This window comes from Mauremys reevesii, linkage group 3 (assembly GCF_016161935.1).
Source record: "Mauremys reevesii isolate NIE-2019 linkage group 3, ASM1616193v1, whole genome shotgun sequence".
NCBI lineage: Eukaryota > Metazoa > Chordata > Testudines > Geoemydidae > Mauremys > Mauremys reevesii.
Genome location: NC_052625.1, coordinates 129,905,103 through 129,928,645, shown reverse-complemented (window position 1 = coordinate 129,928,645; position 23,543 = coordinate 129,905,103). Strand labels below are relative to the sequence as shown.

At 39.0% G+C, this 23,543-nt stretch overlaps 1 protein-coding gene across 10 annotated transcripts in view; it reads right to left on the bottom strand.

Annotated features, from left to right (window-relative positions):
* The window catches only part of ATG5 (autophagy related 5), a 139,619-nt gene that overhangs the window by 12,966 nt on the left and 103,110 nt on the right, over nt 1–23,543 (bottom strand). For 9 of the 10 annotated variants that reach the window (XM_039532278.1, XM_039532284.1, XM_039532280.1 and 6 more), the window contains exon 7: nt 14,228–14,345. In XM_039532278.1, coding sequence (XP_039388212.1) covers nt 14,228–14,345 — 118 coding nt within the window. Of the gene's footprint in view, nt 1–12,749; nt 12,824–14,227; nt 14,346–23,543 lie in introns of all 10 variants that reach the window. The other variant, XM_039532286.1, reaches the window with a different exon arrangement.

Here is a 23,543-nt window from a genome sequence, read left to right as displayed (position 1 = left end):
GAACACGTTTCTTAAGACCACTCAAGGGGCTGCTCTGAGGCCCCCTATCCTAAGCTTCTCATCTCTCCATTTCTCCATTGTCTTGTGTACAAGCACATACCTCTGAAATACTCCTAAATTCTATAGACCTTAGCAAAACTGCTGGATGAAAGAGGAAAGTTCAGGAAGGGGGCTGGGGTTCACAGAAAGGAAGAACTCCCCAGTAATGTTTGTCATCCTCATTAACCTTAGCCTCACTGGTAATTCACCATTAGCTATATTTTAAACAAGTTTTTGTAGTCTCATTAGAAACCTAATATGCCTGCTTTGGCAAAATTGACTGTCTGGCCCCTGAGTCTAATTTTGTCTTAGAAGCCTATTAAGACTGTGAAGGAGCCCTCAAAGAATCTACTAAGGTTCACAGCAGGGATGGATTGAATACCTCAGAGTCCCTAAGGCTCAGAGGGAAAGCTTATGAGCCTTTTAAGCTGACAATGAGGGCTCATGAGCTTTAAGTCTCACAGTGAGTCTCTGTCATGATATGCCTCCAACTGCTTGTAGAGGATGTAGTGTGGAAAGGACCGTAACCATCCTCAGAAGGCTCATAAAGAGAGTAGGATGAAGGCCCCTTGATGATCCACCTAAGGCTTGTGGGCTGCCATTTTCCCAGAGATCACTGGAGACCCCTCCAACCTCCAAAAGGGTGTAAAAATTGGTAGGCTCCTGGCAAGGCTCAGAAGGCTTGGCAGGCAGTCAATGGACTTACCCCTGTTTTACTTAAGGTCCCAATGAGATGTGCTCCCCCTGTTAAGGAGGTTGGATTAGCAAGGCAATTCAGAAAGTCGGGAAGGAAAAAGTAATGTGCCTTGTATAAAAGCCTCCTTTTTAAAGTCCTATGACAGAAACGCTAACTCAAGACAGATTTAGAAAGGTTGCAGGCACATCTCAATGGTTAGAGTATAAATCATCTTTCAGTGAGTTTTAAAAAAGCAAATGCATATATAATGGATTATGTATATATTATAAGTGTATAAATTATAGAAACCCAGAAAATTAGTGTGAAACTTAAAAATAATGCAATCCTTTGAAAGCATGAACATACACAATTAAAATAGCCACACTACCCTAACTTTACCCCCACAGAAATGTCAGCCTACCATCTTCCCCATCTTTAAATGTAGAATATTGGGCTCTATTATTCAGATATTTAGGCCCTATGATTCCATGAGGCAAGTAGTTATCCAAGTGTCATAGCAATGTCTCCATATACATATCCCATATACCCAGATCATGAAATCATAACACTTACACAAAAAGTGCAAGAGTTAAAGTAGTTACAAGTTACCACATTTATTATTAGAGACATTATTATAGAAAAAGTCTAGAACTAATGATGTGGGGTGCACATTTTTAAATATGCTACATCTCTAGAAGGGAAAATAACTCTGCCCCAAAGAGATGTTAAGATAGTTTTCAAGAATGAGAGTTAAATGTTAGAAACACAAAACAGAGAGAGAAAGTTATACTTAGAAGTATTTCTATACTTCAAAATGTTTGGGTCTCTTCTAAGTTTACTCTCAACTCTGAATTTTCTGGATTTCTATAATTTGTTTTTGCTTTTTTAAATGTAATGGTACTATAGGTAATATAAAGGTAATAGAATACAACTAACATAAAGGTAATAGAAACCACTAACATAAAACTTAAAAACACTGGGTAAAATTTACAAAAGGCCAAAAGTTACTTAGGAGTCTTAAGTCCCATTTTCAAAAGTGATTGGTTAGGCACATAGGTGCCAGCTTCCTCCTTTCCTGGGGGTGCTAAAATCCCCATTCAGACTCAGGCCCAACCCCCACTCTACCCATTCCCCCTAATGCCCCCCCCACCTCTTCCCACCCAGTTCCACCCCATTCCCGTCTCTGCTCCTCCCCCTTCCTCCGAGCACCTCCTGCATCCCTTGGAACAGCTAACCATTGCCAGTAGGAGGAGCTGGGAGGGAGCAGGAGGAGTTGATTAGCAAGGCCCCTGGCAAGCAGGAGACATTGAAGGGGAGGGGGACAGCTGGCTATTGGTGGGTGCAAAGTACCTGCTAATTTTTCCCTTGGGTGCTCTAGCCCTGGAGCACTCACGGAGTCCGCACGTATGGTTAGACACTAAGGGTACGTCCATACTACCCGCCCGGGTCGGCAGGTAGCGATCGACTTCTCGGAGTTCAATATATTGCGTATCATCTAGACGCGATATATTGAACTCCGAACGCGCTCCCGTCGACTCCGGAACTCCACCACCGCGAACGGCGGTGGCGGAGTCGACGGGGGAGCCGCGGACTTCGATCCCGCGCCGTGAGGACAGGTAAATAACTCGAACTAAGGTACTTCGAGTTCAGCTATGCTATTTGCGTAGCTGAACTTGCGTACCTTAGTTCAAACCCCCGCCCACAGTGTAGACCAGGCCTTAGGAGCCTAAGGAACTTAAGTCTCATTGAAAGTCAATGGGACTGAGACTTAACCCATACTTCAAATTTTACCCCTCATCATACAGTTTTGACTAAGAATTTCTTCTTTACAAAGGCTATTTTACCACTAAATATAACACATTCAAATATTTCCTGTAAGTTACATTTCTAGAGGATGACTGGTGTAAATGAAGGAATCAAAAAAGAGAAGATTTCCTTTAAGATGAAAAAAATCATCTTATTACCAGGACTTTTCCCTTATAACACTGGAAGTAGATTATTAGCTGTGCAAATGCCACTATTCTCTATTTCTGGAAATTGTTACAGCCCACTTGATGCATGTAATTGCATTAGAATTACTGTACCGTGAGGAAGAGTGAGTAACTACAGAGCAGTAACTTGCAGGAATCTTCTGGCCCTTTCCCGTAATCTTGCTATCTTTGTTAATATAAGGCATTTGGAAGAACCATTGCATCATTTCTTGTTAGTAGTAGCTTTTAGAAAAGACAAATGCCCTCAGATTAGAATTATGACAGTCCACATTGGCAAGATTACCTTTGTGTTATACTTGGATATTTTTTGGTAGACAGGAAGGTAGGTAGAGTGTTTTAGGCCAAACAGAAAGAAGTTACCAGGAAAGTGAAATTTGCATTTTAAATACAGTACTTAACTTTTTGCCACTCATCCATGCTTACTGACAAGACATGTAGAAAGAACATGCAGCTATCCAACTATCCACTGAAAATAATAATCTGTTCTTAATTTAAATGTAATTTCAGTCTGTTCCTCTGCCAAATATTTCACTTCTTTTATTATACCAATGAACAGTTTTGTCTTTCCTGCTGCTTTCAGTTTGAAACTCTAAAATGGAAGTTTTGATCAAGCCACAAACTCAGCTCTGACAAAGTGGGTATTCACCCACGAAAGCTTATGCTCCAATACGTCTGTTAGTCTATAAGGTGCCACAGGACTCTTTGTCGCTTATAGGCATTTATAAGAACAAAAAAAACCTATATCTTAACGGGTGTCTTTCACACTGGAGAAAACTATCATATCAGTCAAAATTGGAATCCATTTATCTTTCAAATGTTTCCCATGCCTTTTCTTAGCATGTTTATTAGTTATCATTGCTAGGTGTTTAAATCCTAGGTTTGCACTGTCAACAAATTCTCTCTACTTGATTCTGCAGAAATGCCATAACTTCAAGTTTATAGCTGCATTTATTTTCATTAACAAACTGATACCACAAAGACATGAGTATGATTTTACTGCACAATCAATCTCAATGAGGTGCTGGGCCAGAAAAATGATGTCCTAACCAAAAATACCAATATCTTCAATAGCAATAAGGATACACACAAACATTGCTATTTCAAAGGCCCTCATTCTGCAAAACACTTACTCCTGAGTGTACTATGCCCCAACTCGACTAGCTCTACTAGTGCAGTGGGAAAATGTATAGTAATATGTGCTAGTCGTAGTGTTCACAGAATCAGGTTCCAAGTTTATCCCAGAATAAAATGCTCCCTTTAAACTATGAGTTTTTTGTACAAAAACAGAAATCAAGATTTTTTTAAACACCTATATATAAGTTACTGTTTCAAACATTTTATTGTATTCAGACTGTATAAATAAGATTAAAAAATAGGGTTTGTAATAATGATCCTTCCATATCACACTAGTCCTGCTGCGCTAATATTGAGACTTACTGCTAAGTGTTGTTTCTTAATACAGATCTATAAGCATTAACACAAAACTAAGGGCAAGATTCTGCCCTGACATACTCCTTATGCAAATCCATTAAAGTACATGGATTTCTACAAAGCAGAAATCAATTCAGAAAATGGTCCTATATACTTATGCTTTGCTGTAGAGGCAAATCAGGATTTTTCCACATTTAATTAAAATTGAGAATAAACTTGAATAAACAAAAATCCCAAACTTCAGAAACAACAACAAAAATACCTGGCAATTTGCTCCAGGGATGACTACAGCCATTAATAGAGACCCTTGACCAAATAATAATTTTGTATGGACACACAATGAGCAACAATCTCATAAATAATAAATCATTAGAAGAAAATAATAAATTCTACTGTAAATGCAGTTTACTATACCATGGTATGCAGTTGGTACTTTTTTGTTTCAATTTAAAGATCATTAAGTCAATACATAGACAAGTCAATTTATATTTACAACAAAGAAAATTTCTACCAAATTGTTACCTCCGTAAGTGCTATCCCACTCCAAAGAGGTAACACTTCATCAAGTTATCAGAGCGTTTTGATAACAGAAAATAATAAGAGTCCTAAGTTTATCAATACTGGATAATAGTGATTCAATATCAATTTTTTTTAGTGTCTGATAAGGAGTAAACAAACATTTAATTCACCTTTTCTAGATATTATTTAATACTTTTATCTGATATTTTACCAAATTTAAGGTAATAACAAAGGGGTTTTGTGTGTAAGCAGACTTTGTTTGGGGCACTTTATTATTCTGGCTGATAGGGTCTGCATCCTTCATTTATCAGACCTGAGAGATGAGATTTTGTGCATGGACCTCAGTTTCAGGGGTAGTAAGCACCCACTGGATGGTCAGTGTACCTGAAAAATAAAGCCTTTTTCTAGATTCTTCTTAAAATAATGGAGCAAAGAAAAGAATTGTATCTTTCATCCTGAGGTTGAAACCAGTTGGAAAGAAATTTAAATGCTTTCATCTTTGTAAACTTTTTATTTCTTATACAAAAATACTTCCCATGACTGTGGACAACTATTTTTAAAGGAGTAAATAATTTAACAAAGACAAACGACACAAAATCTGTTTCTGAACTGGCTGTAGACTTGCCTGCAAATGTTAAAGTGGAAGCCTTTTCAGGACACGAATATCACATTGGCATACTTACTACATGTTTGGGGCCTCTTTGCATTGCTGGAGTACAAATAAACTATAGAAACACTATTTTAATTGATCGTTGTAAGCAGGAACTTTGGTCTTTTTATTTTTGATTATATGCTTAAGCTGGGCTATCCAGAGGAGAATGTTTTTTCATGTATGAATATAAACAAGTAATTTCTAATGACTTTTTTTGTGTGTGATGGACTTGTTTCTCTTTCTACTTTCTGATGCATGTACAGAAATCTAGACTTGGTACTAGCCTCTCCCTCCCCCCATGATCTAGTACTTCATTTTATAAAATTGTTGGAAAAATGTGAATTTGGGAGAAAACATTTAAAAGGGGATAATCTGAAGACTATTTCAATATGCATTTCTAAAAAGAGAACAAAATTTAACACTGAAACTTGTGCTGTTCAGTCTCTCTGTTGCGATCTTCAAAAGTCCCTTCTGAAATTCCACTTGCCTTACAGAGCTCATTGCAGTAGGTTCAAATACCATTTTCTTAAGGCAGTACTTGCAGTAAAGCTATTAAAAATATTCTGTGCTGATAGTTGAGCACGCTTATAAATCTCCAGTTTAATATAAACAAAAATAATTGGTCATTAGGAATAAAGTTGCTTTTAAAATCCAAATATCTTTAATGAATTTATATTTCAGGACCTGCCGGAAATAATGCAAGTACACATAATTTTCTAGTACAGAACCAGTGAGACAGCTGTGAGTAATTAGGTACCAGTGAACAGAAGACTGAAAGTGAGGCCCAGTTACAGCAGTTTTGGTCTTCAAATTTTGCCAACTTCAGGGCTCTTTCAATTACTTACAGTTTACTTTCCACTTCTTTGAAAGTTAACTATCACCACACCCAACATCTCCTCCTACATCATAAGGAAGCAAAGGACTACACCCTTTTGTTTCCTTACATTTTATTATGTTCCCTTAAAAAATATAAACACTAATTATCCTTTTGTATCTGATCTGTTGTTCCTTGCTGGGGAAGTGGAGTACAATATTCCACTTTAGTTGTGCTACCATCACTTGGTAGAAAAATGAATGTAACGTGTAAATGTAGTAATCATTTTATGTAGTTTTCCCAGTGTTGCATGTGAGGGAAACAAGGGGGCAGAAACATTTCGCCTTATGCACCTTGCTCTTAAGTATAGGTTTTATTTACATACTGATTTGGTGTTATGAATAATACATCTAAAATTGCAGAAAATGAAAGTAAACAGTGCAAGCATGTTTGTTTTCATTTTCTTCTGAGCGGTGGCAAAAGGAAATAGAATTATTTTTTTTGCCAAAAATACTTGAGTAAATGGGACATTAACTACAGGGCAACAAAACAAATCAATGCTTTTTTTAAAAAGGGGCTCCAGAGGTAATCCTGGCAATTACAGGCCTGTAAACCTGACTTCAGTACTGGGCAAACTGGTTGAAACTATAATAAAGAACAATATTGTCAGACATATAAATGAACATAATTTGTTGAGGAAGAGTCAACATGGTTTCAGTGAAGTGAAAACATGTCTCAACAATCTACTAGAATTCAGTGCAAGCATGTGGACCAAGGGGATCCAGTGTACTTAAATTTTCAGAAAGCCTTAGACAAGGTCCCTCATCAAAGGCTCTTACACAAAGTATGCTGCCACGGGATAAGAGGGAAGGTGCTCTCATGGATTGGTAACTGGTTAAAAGATAGGAAACAAAGGATAGGGATAAATGGTCAGTTTTCAGAATAGAGAGAGGTAAATAGTGGTGTCCCCTAGGGGTCTGTTCTGGGACCAGTCCTATTCAACAGATTCATAAATGATCTGGAAAAGGGGGTAAAAAGTGAGGTGGCAACATTTGCAGATGATACAAAATTACTAAAGATGGTTAAGATCCAGGCAGACTGTGAAGAGCTACAAAGGAATCTTTCAAAACTGGGTGACTGGGCAACAAAATGGCAGATGAAATTTAATGTTGATAAATGCAAAATAGTGCACATTGGAAAACATAATCCCAACTATACATATAAAATGATGGAGTCTAAATTAGCTGTTACCACTCAAGAAGGAGATCTTGGAGTCATTGTGGATAGGGTTATGGAACAGCTTCCGTATGAGGAGAGGTTAATAAAACAGGGAATTTTCAGCTTGGGAAAGAGATGGCTAAGGGGAGATATGATTGAGGTCTATAAAATCATGACTGGTGTAGAGAAAGTAGATAAGGAAGTGTTGTTTACTACTTCTCATAACACAAGAATTAGGGGTCACCAAATGAAATTAATAGGCAGCAGGCTTAAAACAAATAAAAGGAAGTATTTCTTCACACAATGCACAGTCAACCTGTGGAACTTCTTGCCAGAGGATTTTGTGAAGGCCAAGACTATAAGAGGGTTCAAAAAAGAACTAGATAAATTCATGGAGGATAGTTCCATCAATGGCTATTAGCCAAGATGGGCAGGAAGGGTGTCCCTAGCTTCTGTTTGCCAGAAGCTGGGAATGAGCGACAGGGGATGGATCACTTGATGATTACCTGTTCTGTTCATTCCCTCTAGGACACCTGGCACTGGCCACTGTTGGAAGACAGGATACTGGGCTAGATAGACCTTTGGTCTGACCCAGTAGGGCCATTCTTATGTTTTTATGTACTGCTATACCCCTGTGCCACAGGCTAAACCATTTATAGATTGTTAGAAAATGGGGAAACTGAATATTATTTGTCACCAGGTGGAACTCAACTATAGTACAAGGAAGGGTGCAATAAACTTCATCTCCCCTACCTTTCATCCCATTTTTAACCCAATCATTTGTGTCTTATAAAATAGTTACTATTCTAATTCTATTACTGTTGCTGGTGTAATGTAATTTTGGAGAATCAGGACGGGAATAACACAGATACTTACAGAGAGCATAACATTGGTTTCGGCCAGACAGCACAACATATAAAGAGACCATACACAGAGGTTTGATTAAAGTACGAACTGCAACTTTTATTCGGTAAAAACAGGGGAGGAACAGACAGGTGGCTTCTCCCCACACAAACTATCTGGATAGGTAAGTGTAGTGCAGTTCCTAAACATCTCCACAGGCACAGCAATCCTTAAGAGGCAGCTACTAAGCCCCCTCCTGTGAAATTCACCTGGGATTCAAACCAAGGACTCCAGATCCTCCCTTACAGGTTTGGGATTTTTTTTGTTTGTTTGTTTTTTTGGGGGGAGGGAGGAAGGGAGGAATGTGAGTTTAACCAAGGAATGATTTTCTGCAACAGATAAAGAAGCTCTCCCTTCGCCATGCAATGTGCAGTAAAGGGTTAATCAAATACTATCCAGCCAAAGACTGGATCTGCTGCAGCAACTCTGGCTCCCTGCTACCTCAGTTAACCTGCACTAGACGCAGACTACACAGTTATGACAAGTGACTATCAATATTACACTAGCACCTCATGTGCTCAGAAGAAGGCAAACCCCCACACCTTTAGCTGCCAGTTAAAGGCCCTTTAAAGTGCTCTGGGTTTTGGCTAGTGCTAAGTGGGAAATCTAGCAGGGAGAAATGGAGGCAGAGGCTGTGTGTGGAGGGGAGGGGAGGTACTCAGTGAAAGGAAGTCCAAGAGACAGGCCGAGTGGGACAAAGAAAACAGACACAAATGGCATCAATGCTGGAGAAGAGCAATGTAAGTTGCCTCTCCTTCCACACTAAGGGTGCCATCAAGCCAATGAGATGTGCATGCAGGGCATGAATAAGCCAATTGGACAGTGGGACTTGGGGCCTCCAAACTTTGCCTAAGTTCTATTCATTTACAAGGCTATTGAGGGGTAATGATGGGGCAGTGCTGCTCTTTCCCAGACTGGCCAGGACCCCATGGATGTGCCCTTCTTCCACTGATCCAGTTAACCCTGCCCTGGACAAGTGGGGATGAGGAGGTGGGCAGCTACATTCACTTCCCATCTAGAATTGTTCAACAACTTATATTCCGAACGCAATACAGCACTTATCACTTGGGACAAGAGAGACTAGGAGGCAAATATCATTAAAATACAATTTTCTACCTGAATAATTTACTGTAAATGAGTGCTTAGAAAACTGAGGGAGAACAACAAAACAATTAACATGTAGTCTTTAATAGAACTTATTGATAAAAGCTGAAAGTTAATTTAAAACAGTTGACCTCTAAGGAAAACTGATTGTATGACATCACTCAGTACAGCATATCAAAAACCTACTAAAAAGAAAAATTCTAAAAGTCTTTTTTGATCCTGTTTTAATTTTTAAAAGCACTAATGACATTTCTGTAGAATGAGGTCAATTCACAGATTTTCTGAATGAACAACAATCCTGTGAAAATTGGGATTGCTGGATAGCCTAATGTTTGCTTCATCACACCCAAATGTTTACCATTTGAGTCCTCAAAGCAGTACGAGACAAAAATGAAAACAAGTTTTACAAAGACTTCAACAATACTAGTGAATTAAAAATGCACACAGAATTATTTAGTTATGATAGCTGTGGAGGAAAAGTCTCTTTCTACATGATATTCAGTTTTTTTAAGTGGGAAAAATAAATCTCAAGACACTCCAAAGAGAGTGAGTTTTTCCTTAAAAGATAAAATTCTGTATTTTACTTCATTTTAACCACCTTCTACCGTCATCAAAATGTACTATTGAATACATTGGTGTGTCTGCTTGGATGCTCCTTACTGTAGTTAAAGCAAGAGCATGTTGTACATATATGTACTGACTAGCACTAAATAAGGATGGGACACTTTGCCAGTGGGTTTCACAGATATTTGCAGACAGCAGAGGAATGGAGACACTCAGGAATCCAGGGTTCCATTCCAAGCTCTGGAGAGGAGCGTTCCCTAGTGGGCACAGACTTCTGCCCATTCTTCCTCAAGTGTGACCTGTTCTTGCCAAATCCCCTCCAACATATCTTTGTTCCAGTCCTATCTCTTCACTACTTTGGCTCCTCATCCCAGTCCCATTCTCCTCACCTAGCCAGTCTCAGCCTCTACTCTTTAGATTTCTTATCCCAGTCTCCTTGCCCAGTAAGTCCTAATTTTGCCCCCTCCTGGCTCCTCATCTGATCTGTCTCTCTCCCTCACTCTAGCCTCCAGCTGCCACAACTTCACCCCCACTAACTCCCAGTCCCAGTCTTCCTCCCTTCTTCTTCCCTCCCAGGCTCCCTGTTCCAGTCTCTTTGCCCAGACAGTCCCAGTTCCCACCCTGCATTACATCAGAACTATCTCCCTGCATCTCTCATTGGTCCTCAATCCAAGTCTCCTTGCCCAGCCAGGCCTAGTCTCCCTGAGCTCTTCATCTGATTTCAGTCTCACCCATACCTACTGGCTCCCAGCTGCTCCCAGTAACAGTCTCCCTGCCCAGCCAGTCCCACTCTCCCCCAGGCTACTCGTACCAGTTAATTTCACCAGTCTCCCACAGGTCCAGCTCTTGTCTCATCTGCATTCAAATCAGGCAGCTTCCTCTTACACCTGCCAGAGTCCAGCAGGAGGCCCACTGAGAACACAGGCGATCACCCCCCTGCTTTTAGTTCAGTTGGCTGGACCTAGGACAGACTGCAGCAGTCTAAATTTGCAATTTCAGGAAAAATCATGCTCAGCCCCAGGCTGGAGTACGTATGTCCAGTGCAGCACTGGGGACTTCAGATACTAAAATCTAAAGAGTCGCTAGTTGTGTAAACTGCATGTGTAGACTGATTTTTCAACATTTTATAACTTGACCAAATTTGGGCAGATTTTCATGGGGACACAAAAACGACCCCTTTGCCAAATTTCAAGTTCAAAGCATGGAGATGTTAGCTCATTTCAAAGAAAAGGCAATTAGAATTTTTTAACCTGGGCAAAACAATGTATTTTTCCCTAGCTTGTTATCGAAAATGGCTGCACTGTTTTGGCTTTAATTGCCAAATCTGCAATGAAAATGTTCTTAAATCAGACAACATATGCCAGGTCATCATCCGAGACTGTCATACCACAAAGTATATGACAGAATGTGGGTAAAACTATGGAGCAAGAGACATACAATTTTCCCCCAAGGAATGTAGTCACAAATTTAATTAACACATTTTTTTTTAAACAAGTGTCATCAGCATGGAAGCATGTCCTCTGAAATGCATGCATCCGACAAAGTGGGTATTCACCCACAAAAGCTCATGCTCCAATACGTCTGTTAGTCTATAAGGTGCCACAGGACTCTTTGCTGCTTTTACAGATCCAGACTAACACAGCTACACCTCTGATATATTAATGTGTGCGCACACACACGGACACCCACAAACTACCCCTCATGTTTTTCTAGAAGAGATGAGGAATGAGTCACAACTGGGGACAATGAAAGACAGGAAAGGAAGTGATGACATTGTGAAAAGGAACAAGAAAAGTGTTCGCTACTGTCAGTTAGCTTTCGGTCAAAAGATTGCACTCTCCTCTGGTAAATCCTTTGCAAGACATTCTCTGTAATAGCAAAAATATACTTCTCAAAATATCATTGTTACTTAAGGAGAGGTTAGCTGTTTAAAGATACTAGTAAGATGGTGGCAAATATAAGACAAAAATGAAATACGGTAGAAAAAGCCAAGGCTGCAGTTTGCCAAAAAAAAATCTTTATGTTCATCTCACTTAATATGTACATCCAGCAACTGTTTCAATAAACTGTAATCTTTCCTGGATTAAGTTCAAAACCAGAGAGTTGTAGCTGCCTGTGTAGCTACTTACCAGTACAATGCAATTTGTGAAATAACAGGATACTACACCAATGGATTTACTCTGTCATACAAGTGTGCTGTTAGAAACTATATGGAATCTGTTAGATAATTTTAAATAACTAGACAGTGATTATAGGTTGACTCCTATCTGAAATTTATCTAGTAGAATTACAAGAACAGCACATCTTTTCTTTTAAGTATGTGTATTTTTAAAATTCATTAATTTTACCCTTACATGTAGTCTGGGCCACCACAAGTTCTGTAAGAAAATCAATGTTTCTGAAAGAAGCTTCAACTTCAAGCCTTACAGAAGTTTGACATATAAGATAAAGTTTAGGTAATATAAAGTTACAGATTAACTAATTCCAAGATATCCAAATTAAGAGAACTCTTCTTCTGATTGCTATAAAGTAAAACTACAGAAAGCAAAAATCTATGAAGGTAAATTAGTAAAGGACAATGTTCATTGTGGAAGAAAGAATTCTGGTTTTCTGAATAATAAATACCAAAGAAAGATGTGGCAGGCACTTGATCACCCAAAAAACCTGAAAACTAAGATTCTCTCCTTAATCCTCCTTTTAACATTTGTGAAAGGATACTCATGGATTAAATCAAATTTAGGAAAAAGCTTTCAATGTAATATACATACCATTATATACAAAAAACAGTTAAAACTAAATTTAGACTGCAAGGTCAAGCACTCAAAAGTTATGAAATACCAGATTTAGGTTGCGCATGCAAACTTAATTCTGTCTTGAGTGTCCATCCTCGGACACTGAACGAGGCCACGGCCCTGTAGAAAAAAAGTGTTTTTAATTGCATGATCGTGTGCTGTCACCTACTTAAACGCACAAGAAAGCAGAATTAATGTTGCACATGCAACTATAAATTTGGCATTTCCTAACTCTCAAGTACTTGATTTTGCACTGAGAATAGCATTCTTTTGACAGAGTACTTTAAATTATTTTTTTTCTTTTTTAAAGGAAGATGGTAAAAAGTAAACTTTTTGAAAGTGCCCAAATAACTAATAAGACTTAGGCTCCTAAATCACTTCTGAAAATGGGGCTTAAGCTCCTAATTCATTTGGGAATTTCAAAAATGTGAGTCCAAAACACGTTGTATTATGTACGTTAGCCCTTAAAAACACTCGTTACTCCTATGGGAATTCTGTTTCACTGAGTGCATGTCCCCCACAGATTTCTTTCCTTACCTGCAGAAAAATAACTTCTGATGGGGAAGCAAAGGGAAGCCACAAGAGCTGCCACACGCCCCTCCCCAACAGCACAGGCAGGTCTGTTCGGGTGCCCGGAGCAGCTGGTAGAGACATAAATCGCCACACCAGGGGGCGGCGCTGGGCAGTCGTGCATGTGAGAGCTAGCGAGCGAGCGACTCTGTTCCTGTTGTTCGCTATTGCGGCATGCTCAGAATGAAGGGGTAGGGCTTTGGGATGTTTCTGAGGAGGTAGGTCTGTGGCAGGCTCTGTCCTCTCAGGCAGAGCAGAATGTAGCAGCCTGCCTGCTTAGTGAATTGTTCCAATTGTCTTTGTGAACTCCCTCAGGAGTATAAAACAGGTATAAAAGTTTTAAGGCTCCTTTACATTGCCAGGGTGGTGTAAAGGACTTATAAATGCTTATGATGCTTCAGTGATTAGAACTGGTGTAAATTTTTGTAATGAAAAAATTTCCTATCAAAATGTACTCCACAAACTGTTTGCTATTGACCTTTCTGGAGATTGTCAGTACCCAACATAAATTATGAGTTTGATTCCCCAGCTTTCACTTGCTCTTCAGTGGCCGATGAGGTACCACTGCATGGCTGCATATATTTGTTGATTAATACCTAGAAATAAAGGATCAAACCTAGCTACATTACTATTATGCAAGGGGATTTGGGGATTTCTTTCAATGCTCCCCGCTTCCATTCTCCATCCATTGTATTGTAGTTCAAATAAATTACCTAAATAAGTGAAACCAGCATGATTATATTGCATTATTTTGACAAATAAACATGCAGAATTTTAAAATATTGTGGCAGAATTTTTAATTTTTTGGTGCAGAATTCCCCCAGGAGTAACTCCTTCCCACCTCTGCTGCCATAATATATCATCAGCAAGTACGAATCCTGAACCTTCAGCATCATAGCTCATACTTCTACTACACTTCAGGTACATAAATAATGCTAACTGTTTATAAAGTACCTTCAGGAGTAATTGCAGCAGGACAAACTTCTTTTAGGAGATCTCCCAGCGTATTTAGCTGCCCATTTGTAGCAACCGGACGAAATAACTTCTGTATAAAAGGTCGTTCCGTTGTTACCTGTTTTTAATACAAAAAAGTTAGTAAAACTGCAGTAATTTAAGCTCTAAAAAAGTGAATTAATCATACCACTTTGGGGGGGCTAATGTTTGGCATTTTAACCCCTTACACATTTTTGCCTCTGTTTTCCATCAGATACAGAGTGCTACAACCTAGTATGACACAGCTTTTAGCAGTTTTATATATGTTGACACACTTATCTTCCTTCATAGGGGAATGGATCATGGATATACTTTTGAAGATTCCTCCCCACCGTACCCCTGGATTATGTCGCTCAACAACCCTTCTCACAAGAAATGGAAAGCCATGAAACAATGACACAAAATGAAGTTTGAAAAATCAGCTTTATATCTTAATAATGGTCAGATGTTAGGTATGGCAGTCAAAAACACTTGTGTTCTATCATGTCTAAAAAAGTGGGTGACAAAAATAAAGGGATCCTTAATTATGTAAAGAATTTAGTACACTAACATAATTCTGTAAACATTAAAATTGATTACTAGTATTTGCCCAATGTGTTCACTATTTTCCCCCTCATGTGACTGTGCTACATGAATTAATAGAAAAGATTCTATCCTCCAATATAATATTTAAGGAAGTTATGGGATACTTTTTCAGAAGTGTCTCAGTCACTTCAGAGCCTAAGCCCCATTTTCAGAAGTGCTTTAGGCACTTATCAGAGGGGTAGCCGTGTTAGTCTGGTTCTGTAGAAGTAGCAAAGAATCCTGTGGCACCTTATAGACTAACAGACGTTTTGCAGCATGAGCTTTCGTGGGTGAATACCCACTTCTTCGGAGCAAAGCTCATGCTGCAAAACGTCTGTTAGTCTATAAGGTGCCACAGGATTCTTTGCTACTTAGGTACTTACAATCTAAGTTAATTTTGAAATGGATCTTAGGCATTTGAAAATTTTATACTTAGGTTTTTCAAACTGTAAAATTGACTAATACAAATCTAGCTTGTCGACAACTTTCTAACATGTTATTTAAGAAAGCACTGCAATATGCATGAGCCAGTTACCAGTATGAGAAAATACTAATATTGTATAGGTTATAACATTACATTACTTAATCATAAAATGCAAAGCGGTATTGTTACTAATACAACATAAAGAAATACATTTAAGTATAACCGTAGTGTTACTTCACCTGACCAATATGAATATGATATTAACCACATTAACTTTAGCTGTTGTTATTGATTTTATTTATATGTGTACAGTATTTAGCACAATGGGGACCAACCTGGATGCTTTTAATATTACCACATAAATGTTAAATAAAAAAATAAATCTCAACCTAAGCAGATCTTGACTTGGTTAGTATTCATATGGAAGACCTCTCCTATTAGAGCCCAAATGCAGAAGAAAATAGTGGCCCCTCTTTTCATAAATTAATATTGTGCCTGTGCTTCTGGACATCCTTCCACTTGTGGTCATTACTTTCTGCTTACCAAATTCTTCCTACAGTTTCTACTAGATACAGTATTTTTCCCTTCTTAATCCACCACAATATTTAGTGTTGGACTGCACTGTTCAGTAATTCAGCAGCTGGCAAAGTTAATCCTATATAGAAAATCAAAAATACCCTCAAGTGCATGAGCATGGCTCCTGAGGAAAGAAATTGGTTCACAGTTTGCAGGCACTTTGCACTGATATTGACAATAAAATAATTTTCAACTTCTGCTTTTACAAAAGCAAATATTCAACTGTTGGTCAATATATTTTTCTAGGAATTTTAAATTATTTATTGCTATTAAATATAATAGTATTAAATAAGAACTATATAGCACCATAAATGTGCACTGCACTTCAGAGGATAAATGAAGACTGAGCCCCATTTCAAGAAGCCCTTACAATGTGAGCAATGATTTAAAAAAATGTAAGGAGATAAGTAGGGACAGCATCGGGAAGGGGTAGGATGAAGCCATGGATAGTAAGACCACATGGTCATGTGGGAGCCTAGCATATGCTTTCTGAGTTGCATTCACATTGCAAAATGACAGGGTTTGGATCAGAGTCACAGTGGGACTCAGGCTGTGACCCTATCCCCAAGCAGGATTTTAGGAGCTAGGTCCTGAGTGCTTGCTGACCTAAGTCAGACTCATTTGTGTGTGGACGAAAGCAGAAGGTTAGGCTCGAACCTGAGTGTGCAGGGTAGACATACCCTTAGTGATTGCATTTTTGTATATGCATTTTATTAGAGTATAGTTTATAAGTAACTCTGAAGATTAACTGCATTTTGAACTGATAGGTTGGAGAAGAAAGATGGTCCACTGATGAACCTGGATCTCCTAGGCTAGTGTCATTAATTCCCTGCCTTCCTTGCGACCTTGTATAAGTCATTTAGTCTCTCAATCCTTCCGTTCTCCATGTGTAAGATGGGGATAATAAACATTGGCAGGTGCTCAGATATTTGGTATGGAAATGGAGGCATAATACATAAAACAGACTAAGAAGGGAGCTAAATTGAGGGGACTGTATAATTATATATTAAGTTAGCAATGAAAAGCTCATTTAGTTTTGCACCACAATCATATAATCTAAAAAAGTCACTCCTGCTTCCCTGGTTCTTTCTGGCATCAACAGCACATCAAATACTGCATAAAATCCACAATTTGATTAGCCAGACATTTTATTCAGGATGCAGCTTAAAATGAAAAAGCATAACCCACAGATTGTTGGTTTTTAATCTCAAAAACCATAGAGTAACCAGACTTTCCATCTAAATTAAAGTCTTGGGTTTCCTAACTAAATATTCTGCTGTTACCCTAATTGTACTTCAACCACTGCAAATTACCTTACATTCTGAACCCACACTAGAAACATCCTTAAAATTCCCATATGTGAACAGTTTGGCAACATGAAAATGTAAAACTTTAGTCTTTTCTGCATACTTCATTATTCTTTCAGCAACATGCCAAAAATCACATTCTGCAGAACTTTTGTAATGATCATTGTACTTTAAAACAATTAAAGTGTTTCTGATAGAGCAATAATTAATCATTACTTTTAAACAAGTGTAAACTTAACCACAAAGCTTTAAAATGAGCAGTTGGAGGTCACATAATGATTTAAGTTTCCCATACATAGGATAGTACAGGAACATTTAACTACTCTCAAAAATGAAATATATTATACTTATTTTACATAACTGTACCAAATTTTATGTTATTATCCAGTAAAAAGTATATTTTTCCATGAAATTTTCCTAAAAAATGTCTTTGGCTTTGCATAAATGCTTTCAATTTAAAAATCCTAATAAAATGAAAAAGTGTTTAAGTTACAGGTGATAGAATATAGCTTATAACCAACAATAGCGTCTGACCAAAAGTATTACAATACTGCATTCTTACATTATATTTTTAGCAGAGGAAAGGTAAGGCATAACTCACTTTGGTGGGGAAAAAAACAGACACTTTGGACCATAGCCTTCATCTACACCCTTCAATGTCAAGAGGAGCTATGTACATTCTTACTGAGAAGACAATACAGTCCAAAGTTTCAAAGGTCAAGCTTCTCATCCTCACCTTCAGTTTGAGGACTCAGCTTCACCTCTCTCTCCCTATTTCACTCTCTTACTTTGTTCACTGCACCAGCATGTCCCATCTTGGAGTTCTTTTTGGCTGTTTACACTATTGAATTATTGGTAAACGAACAGATGAGCCACCAATATAAGAACCAACTTCACAGCGTGTCCACAATACCCAGTGCTATTTTGTCCAACATCCACATTTGTGCTTTACTAGAAAGTTGTAGTTATTGCCCTCTGAGTATCTCAGTTCCCAGCAGAGTTCTCTGAAGCAAGGGTTAAGAAGGCCTTTGGAGATTTCCAAGAACCAAATGAATTGTGGAAGAAGAGGTCTAACTCCCATAAGTCCCTCAGTGTCAGTGCCATTTCCTAAATCTTTCCTCAAATGGAGGCCAGCCTGAATGTTCAATTTTCACTCCTTGCGCAAGATGGAGTTTTTGAAAAGCAGTCAGGAGGGCCTCCACAGAGCCTGATACTCCAATGAACTAGAGATTGTATTATTCAACAGTGATACAAACCTCAGTGAATTATCATAGCAATTTAGGTCACACAGAGTGGTCAGGCAAGGCACTTCTCCTTCCACTCAAGATGGAAAGGACATAATAAAGTAATCCTAGATCAGTGCAATAATAGAATGAAGGGAAGGCAAGTATGTGGTGGTCATATAACTGGACTAACAAAAGTTACTTATTACAGATTAACAGGATGATCAAAAATCTGTTTGCAGAGAGTCCCTCCAAGGAAAAAAGGGCAAATTTTGAGAGAACTTGGGAAAGGCTGTTAAGTTTTCAGTAGCACAATTCCTGCTTAGTGTAAGAAGAACGAAGATCTGAGTTTCAAGTCATGATAGGCAAATATACATTGCCCCAAAAAGTGATTGCAAAGCTGGAAAGCTTGCTTCATTCGTTTACTTTGGTCCCATGGGTTAAGATAAGAAGTGCTAAGATTAACGAGTATCTTCATGAGATTTATAGAACTTTATTTCCTATCCAATATCAGTAAAGGACAGGCAATGTAATTATTTCCTTAACGCTCATAGCCTACATTATTTGTACATTTATTTTACATATTGTCAGCAAAATATGCTAATAATTGTTTATTATACATTAAACAAGACAGCTTGAAAGCTGACTGCAGATAAGCAAAAACAGCCAGCGAAGTGTGGAGAGGGAAGTGAAGACTGGTGAGGCAGGAGGAAACGTGAACACTTTTGCTCTTAAGTGACACTTCATCTGCATGTTTACAGGCACTACTTATGAAGTTCATAAGATTCCCAACAACACTCTTCCCCTAGTTCCCAAGCCTGCAAAATCATTGTACATTGGTGCATGTTATCACAAAACACATTAGATTGTGATATCCTTGTCCTCCTCCTACCAAACATAGTTAAGTCATCATCCTCTAGATCCTGAATTCATCCAGATTCTGACAAAATGTCCAGCAACCACAAGACTGTCTTTCTGGTCTACCGTCCTCAGTCTCCATGTGCCTTTCTGAGATACAACGTAGCATCTCAGTCCTATCCAAAAATGGTGCTTGCTCTGTGAAAAGGCAAGTCATGAGGATCTGGTCCAGTGGAGAATATTTTCGACCCTGGCCCAGACCTACTGTTATTCATCCAGGTCTTACTGCGAGGTTATAAAGGATCTTCAACACCCTTTCTGCTAACAGATAAAGCACAAGATGGGGTATTAGTTCTGCTACAGACCACCAAATCACACTAGGAAACAGGATGACTGTGCCTTTTATACACCTATCTACAATGTGTATGGAAAAAAACTGTCTGATCCTGGGGCACTTCATTTGAGTGACATACGCTGGAGGTCTCATGCTGCCAGTATTAAAACATCCTTGGGGTTTCTAAAATGTATAGATGACAATTTCCTAACAAAAAATGTCACAGCCAACACAGGATTTTATTTATTATTAGACCAAGTCCTAACAGATAAAGAGCTTCTAATCACAGACAGCACTGACACAAAAATTGAATACAGGATCCGCTGTGCTAGCACATATTTTAGATAACTACTCAAATGAGTCTTCAATGATAGGGATCTACAAAGAGGTACCAAGATCTTGGTTTACAAGGCAGTTGTCATCCCCACCCCTCTCTATGGGTGTGAGACCTGGGAAACCTACAGATGACAGCTCAAGTGTCTGGAGTGGTTCCAGTAGTGCTGCCTCAGGAGGATTCTCAGGATCAGCTGGGAAGACTGACGCACTAACATCAGCCTTCTCTCTGCAGCCAACATCAGCAGTATAGAAAAACAAGTCATGAAATATCCATTCCCCTGATCTGGCCACTGTGTACGTATGCCTGACACTCGAAGCAAGTACTCTTCTATCAATTAAGACAGGGAAGAAGGGCTCGCGGAGGCGGCAGAAGCGTTTCAAAGACATAATGAAAGTACATTTGAAAAAGGGAGGCATCAACCCAATAAACTGGGAGGACCTGGAGTGGAAAAGAACACAGTGGCGCCACACCATACACCAAGCCACAGCTCACTTTGAGGAGAACAGATGTGCTCATGAGACAGAGAAGCGACAAAGGAGGAAAGAAAGAGCACAACAGTTCAGCCAACAACTATGTCTCCTCCAAGATTACATCTGTCACTTCTGTGGGAAAATCTGCAGGGCAAGAATTGGGCTTCTCAGCCACTTAAAAACCCATCAATGAACCCCCTTGGCAGACATCATCCTCGCATCGAGGGATAGCTGAAGAAGAAGCTAATTACAGAACTGAACATTAATTGTGGCATAGGTACAAGTGATCAAGACTTGATCTCATTTATAGTGAACAAGCAGAATGAAGTCTAGACCAGTTTTTATTTATATATTATATATATACATAAACACACATATATACATACATACATATACATATACACACACACACACGGTGCTTTAACACAGGGCCAGTTTCACAAAGCTGAAAACAATTACGAGCCAAATCAGCTGGGAGGAACGATTTAATCAGAAAAATGTGAATGACAATCAGGAATAATTTAAGAATACCTTACTAGATGCCCAAAAAGCCACAATCCCACAACTGAGGAAGAAGGCCATGCTGGTTAAAAAACTGGCCTGGTTTAAAAGGGAAGTGAAGGAAGCTATAGGAAACTAAAAAACAACATAACAACTGGAAGAAAGAGGGAGTTGATAGTAATGAATATTAATCAGACGTTAGGAATTGTAGAAAATTGATAAAGGAAGCAAATGGACACAAGGAGAAATCTATGGCCAGCAGAGTTAAATGGGGAGGGGGGGGGGGGGAAAGGGGGAAGGAAAGAAAAGAAAAGAAAGGGGGAGTGGGGGAAGATTTTTAAAGTTTTTTAGGAACAAAAAGAATCCTGACAACAGTACTGGTCCATTACCAGAAGGAAATGCAAGAATTATCAATAATAATACAAAAAAGGCAGACGTGTTCAATAAATATTTCTGTTCTGTATTTGGGAAACATAGATCATAGATTTTAAGGTCAGAAGGGACCATTATGATCATCTAGTCTGACCTCCTGCACAATGCAGGCCACAGAATCTCACCCACCCACTCCTGTATCAAACCTGTGTCTGAGCCATTGAAGTCCTCAAATCATGGTTTAAAGACTTCAAGGTGCAGAGAATCTTCCAGTAAGTGACCTGTGCCCCATGCTGCAGAAGGCGAAAAAACCCCAGGGCTTCTGCCAATCTGCCCTGGAAGAAAATTCCTTCCCGAACCCAAATATGGCGATCAGCTAAACCCTGAGCATGTGGGCAAGACTCACCAGCCAGACACCCAGGAAAGAATTCTCTGTAGTAACACAGATCCCACTCCATCTAGCATCCTATCACAAGCCACTGGGCGTATTTACTGCTAGTAGTCAAAGACGAATTAACTGCCAAAATTAGGCTATCCCATTATACCATCCCCTCCATAAATTTATCAAGCTTAGTCTTGAAGCCAGATATGTCTTTTGTCCCCACTATTCCCCTTGGAAGGCTGTTCAAGAGCTTCACTCCTTTCATGGTTAGAAACCTTCATCTAATTTCAAGTCTAAACTTCCTGATGGCTAGTTTATATCCATTTGTTCTTGCGTCCAAATTGGTATTGAGCTTAAATAATTCCTCTCCCTTCCTGGTATTTATTCCTCTGATATATTTATAGAGAGCAATCATATTTCCCCTCAGCCTTCTTTTGGTTAGGCTAAACAAGCCAAATTCTTTGAGTCTCCTTTCATATGACAGGTTTTCCATTCCTCAGATCATCCTAGTAGCCCAGTTTGTATTCATCCTTCTTAAACATGGGAGACCAGAACTGCACACAGTATTCCAGATGAGGTCTCACCAGTGCTTTGTATAATGGTACTAACACCTCCTTATCTCTACTGGAAATACCTCGCCTGATGCATCCCAAGACCGCATTAGCTTTTTTCACAGCCATATCACATTGGTGGCTCATAGTCATCCTGTGACCAACCAATACTCCGAGGTCCTTCTCCTCCTCTGTTACTTCCAACTGATGCCTTCCCAGCTTATAACAATAGTTCTTGGTATTAATCCCTAAATGCATGACCTTGCACTTTTCACTATTAAATTCCATCCTATTATTATTACTCCAGTTTACAAGGTCTTCCAGATCTTCCTGCATGATCCTTCTCTGTGTTAGCAATACCTCCCAGCTTTGTGTCATCTGAAAACTTTATTAGCACATTCCCACTTTTTGTGCCAAGGTCAATAATAAAAAGATTAAATAAGTTTGGTCCCAAAACCGATCCCTGAGGAACTCCACTAGTAACCTCCCTCCGGCCTGACAATTCACCTTTCAGTACAACCCTTTGTAGTCTCCCCTTTAACCAGTTCCTTATCCACTTTTCAAGTTTCATATTGACCCCCATCTTTTCCAATTTAGCTAATAATTCCCCATGTGGAACCGTATCAAATGCCTTACTGAAATCGAGGTAAATTAGATCCACTGCATTTCCTTTGTCTAAAAAAATCTGTTACCTTCTCAAAGTCAACATGGTTTCTCTAAAGGGAAATCGTGTCTTACTAATCTATTAGAGTTCTTTGAAGGGGTCAACAAACATGTGGACAAGGGGGATCCGGTGGACATAGTGTACTTAGATTTCCAGAAAGCCTTTGACAAGGTCCCTCATCAAAGGCTCTTACGTAAATTAAGTTGTCATGGGATAAAAGGGAAGGTCCTTTCATGGATTGAGAACTGGTTAAAAGACAGGGAACAAAGGGTAGGAATTAATGGTCAATTCTCAGAATGGAGAGGGGTAACTAGTGGTGTTCCCCAAGGGTCAGTCCTAGGACCAATCCTATTTAACTTATTCATAAATGATCTGGAGAAAGGGGTAAAAAGTGAGGTGGCAAAGTTTGCAGATGATACTAAACTGCTCAAGATAGTTAAGACCAAAGCAGAACTTCAAAAAGATCTCACAAAACTAAGTGATTGGGCAACAAAATGGCAAATGAAATTTAATGTGGACAAATGTAAAGTAATGCACATTGGAAAAAATAACCCCAACTATACATACAATATGATGCGGGCTAATTTAGCTACAACAAATCAGGAAAAAGATCTTGGAGTCATCGTGGATAGTTCTCTGAAGATGTCCACGCAGTGTGCAGAGGTGGTCAAAAAAGCAAACAGGATGTTAGGAATCATTAAAAAGGGGATAGAG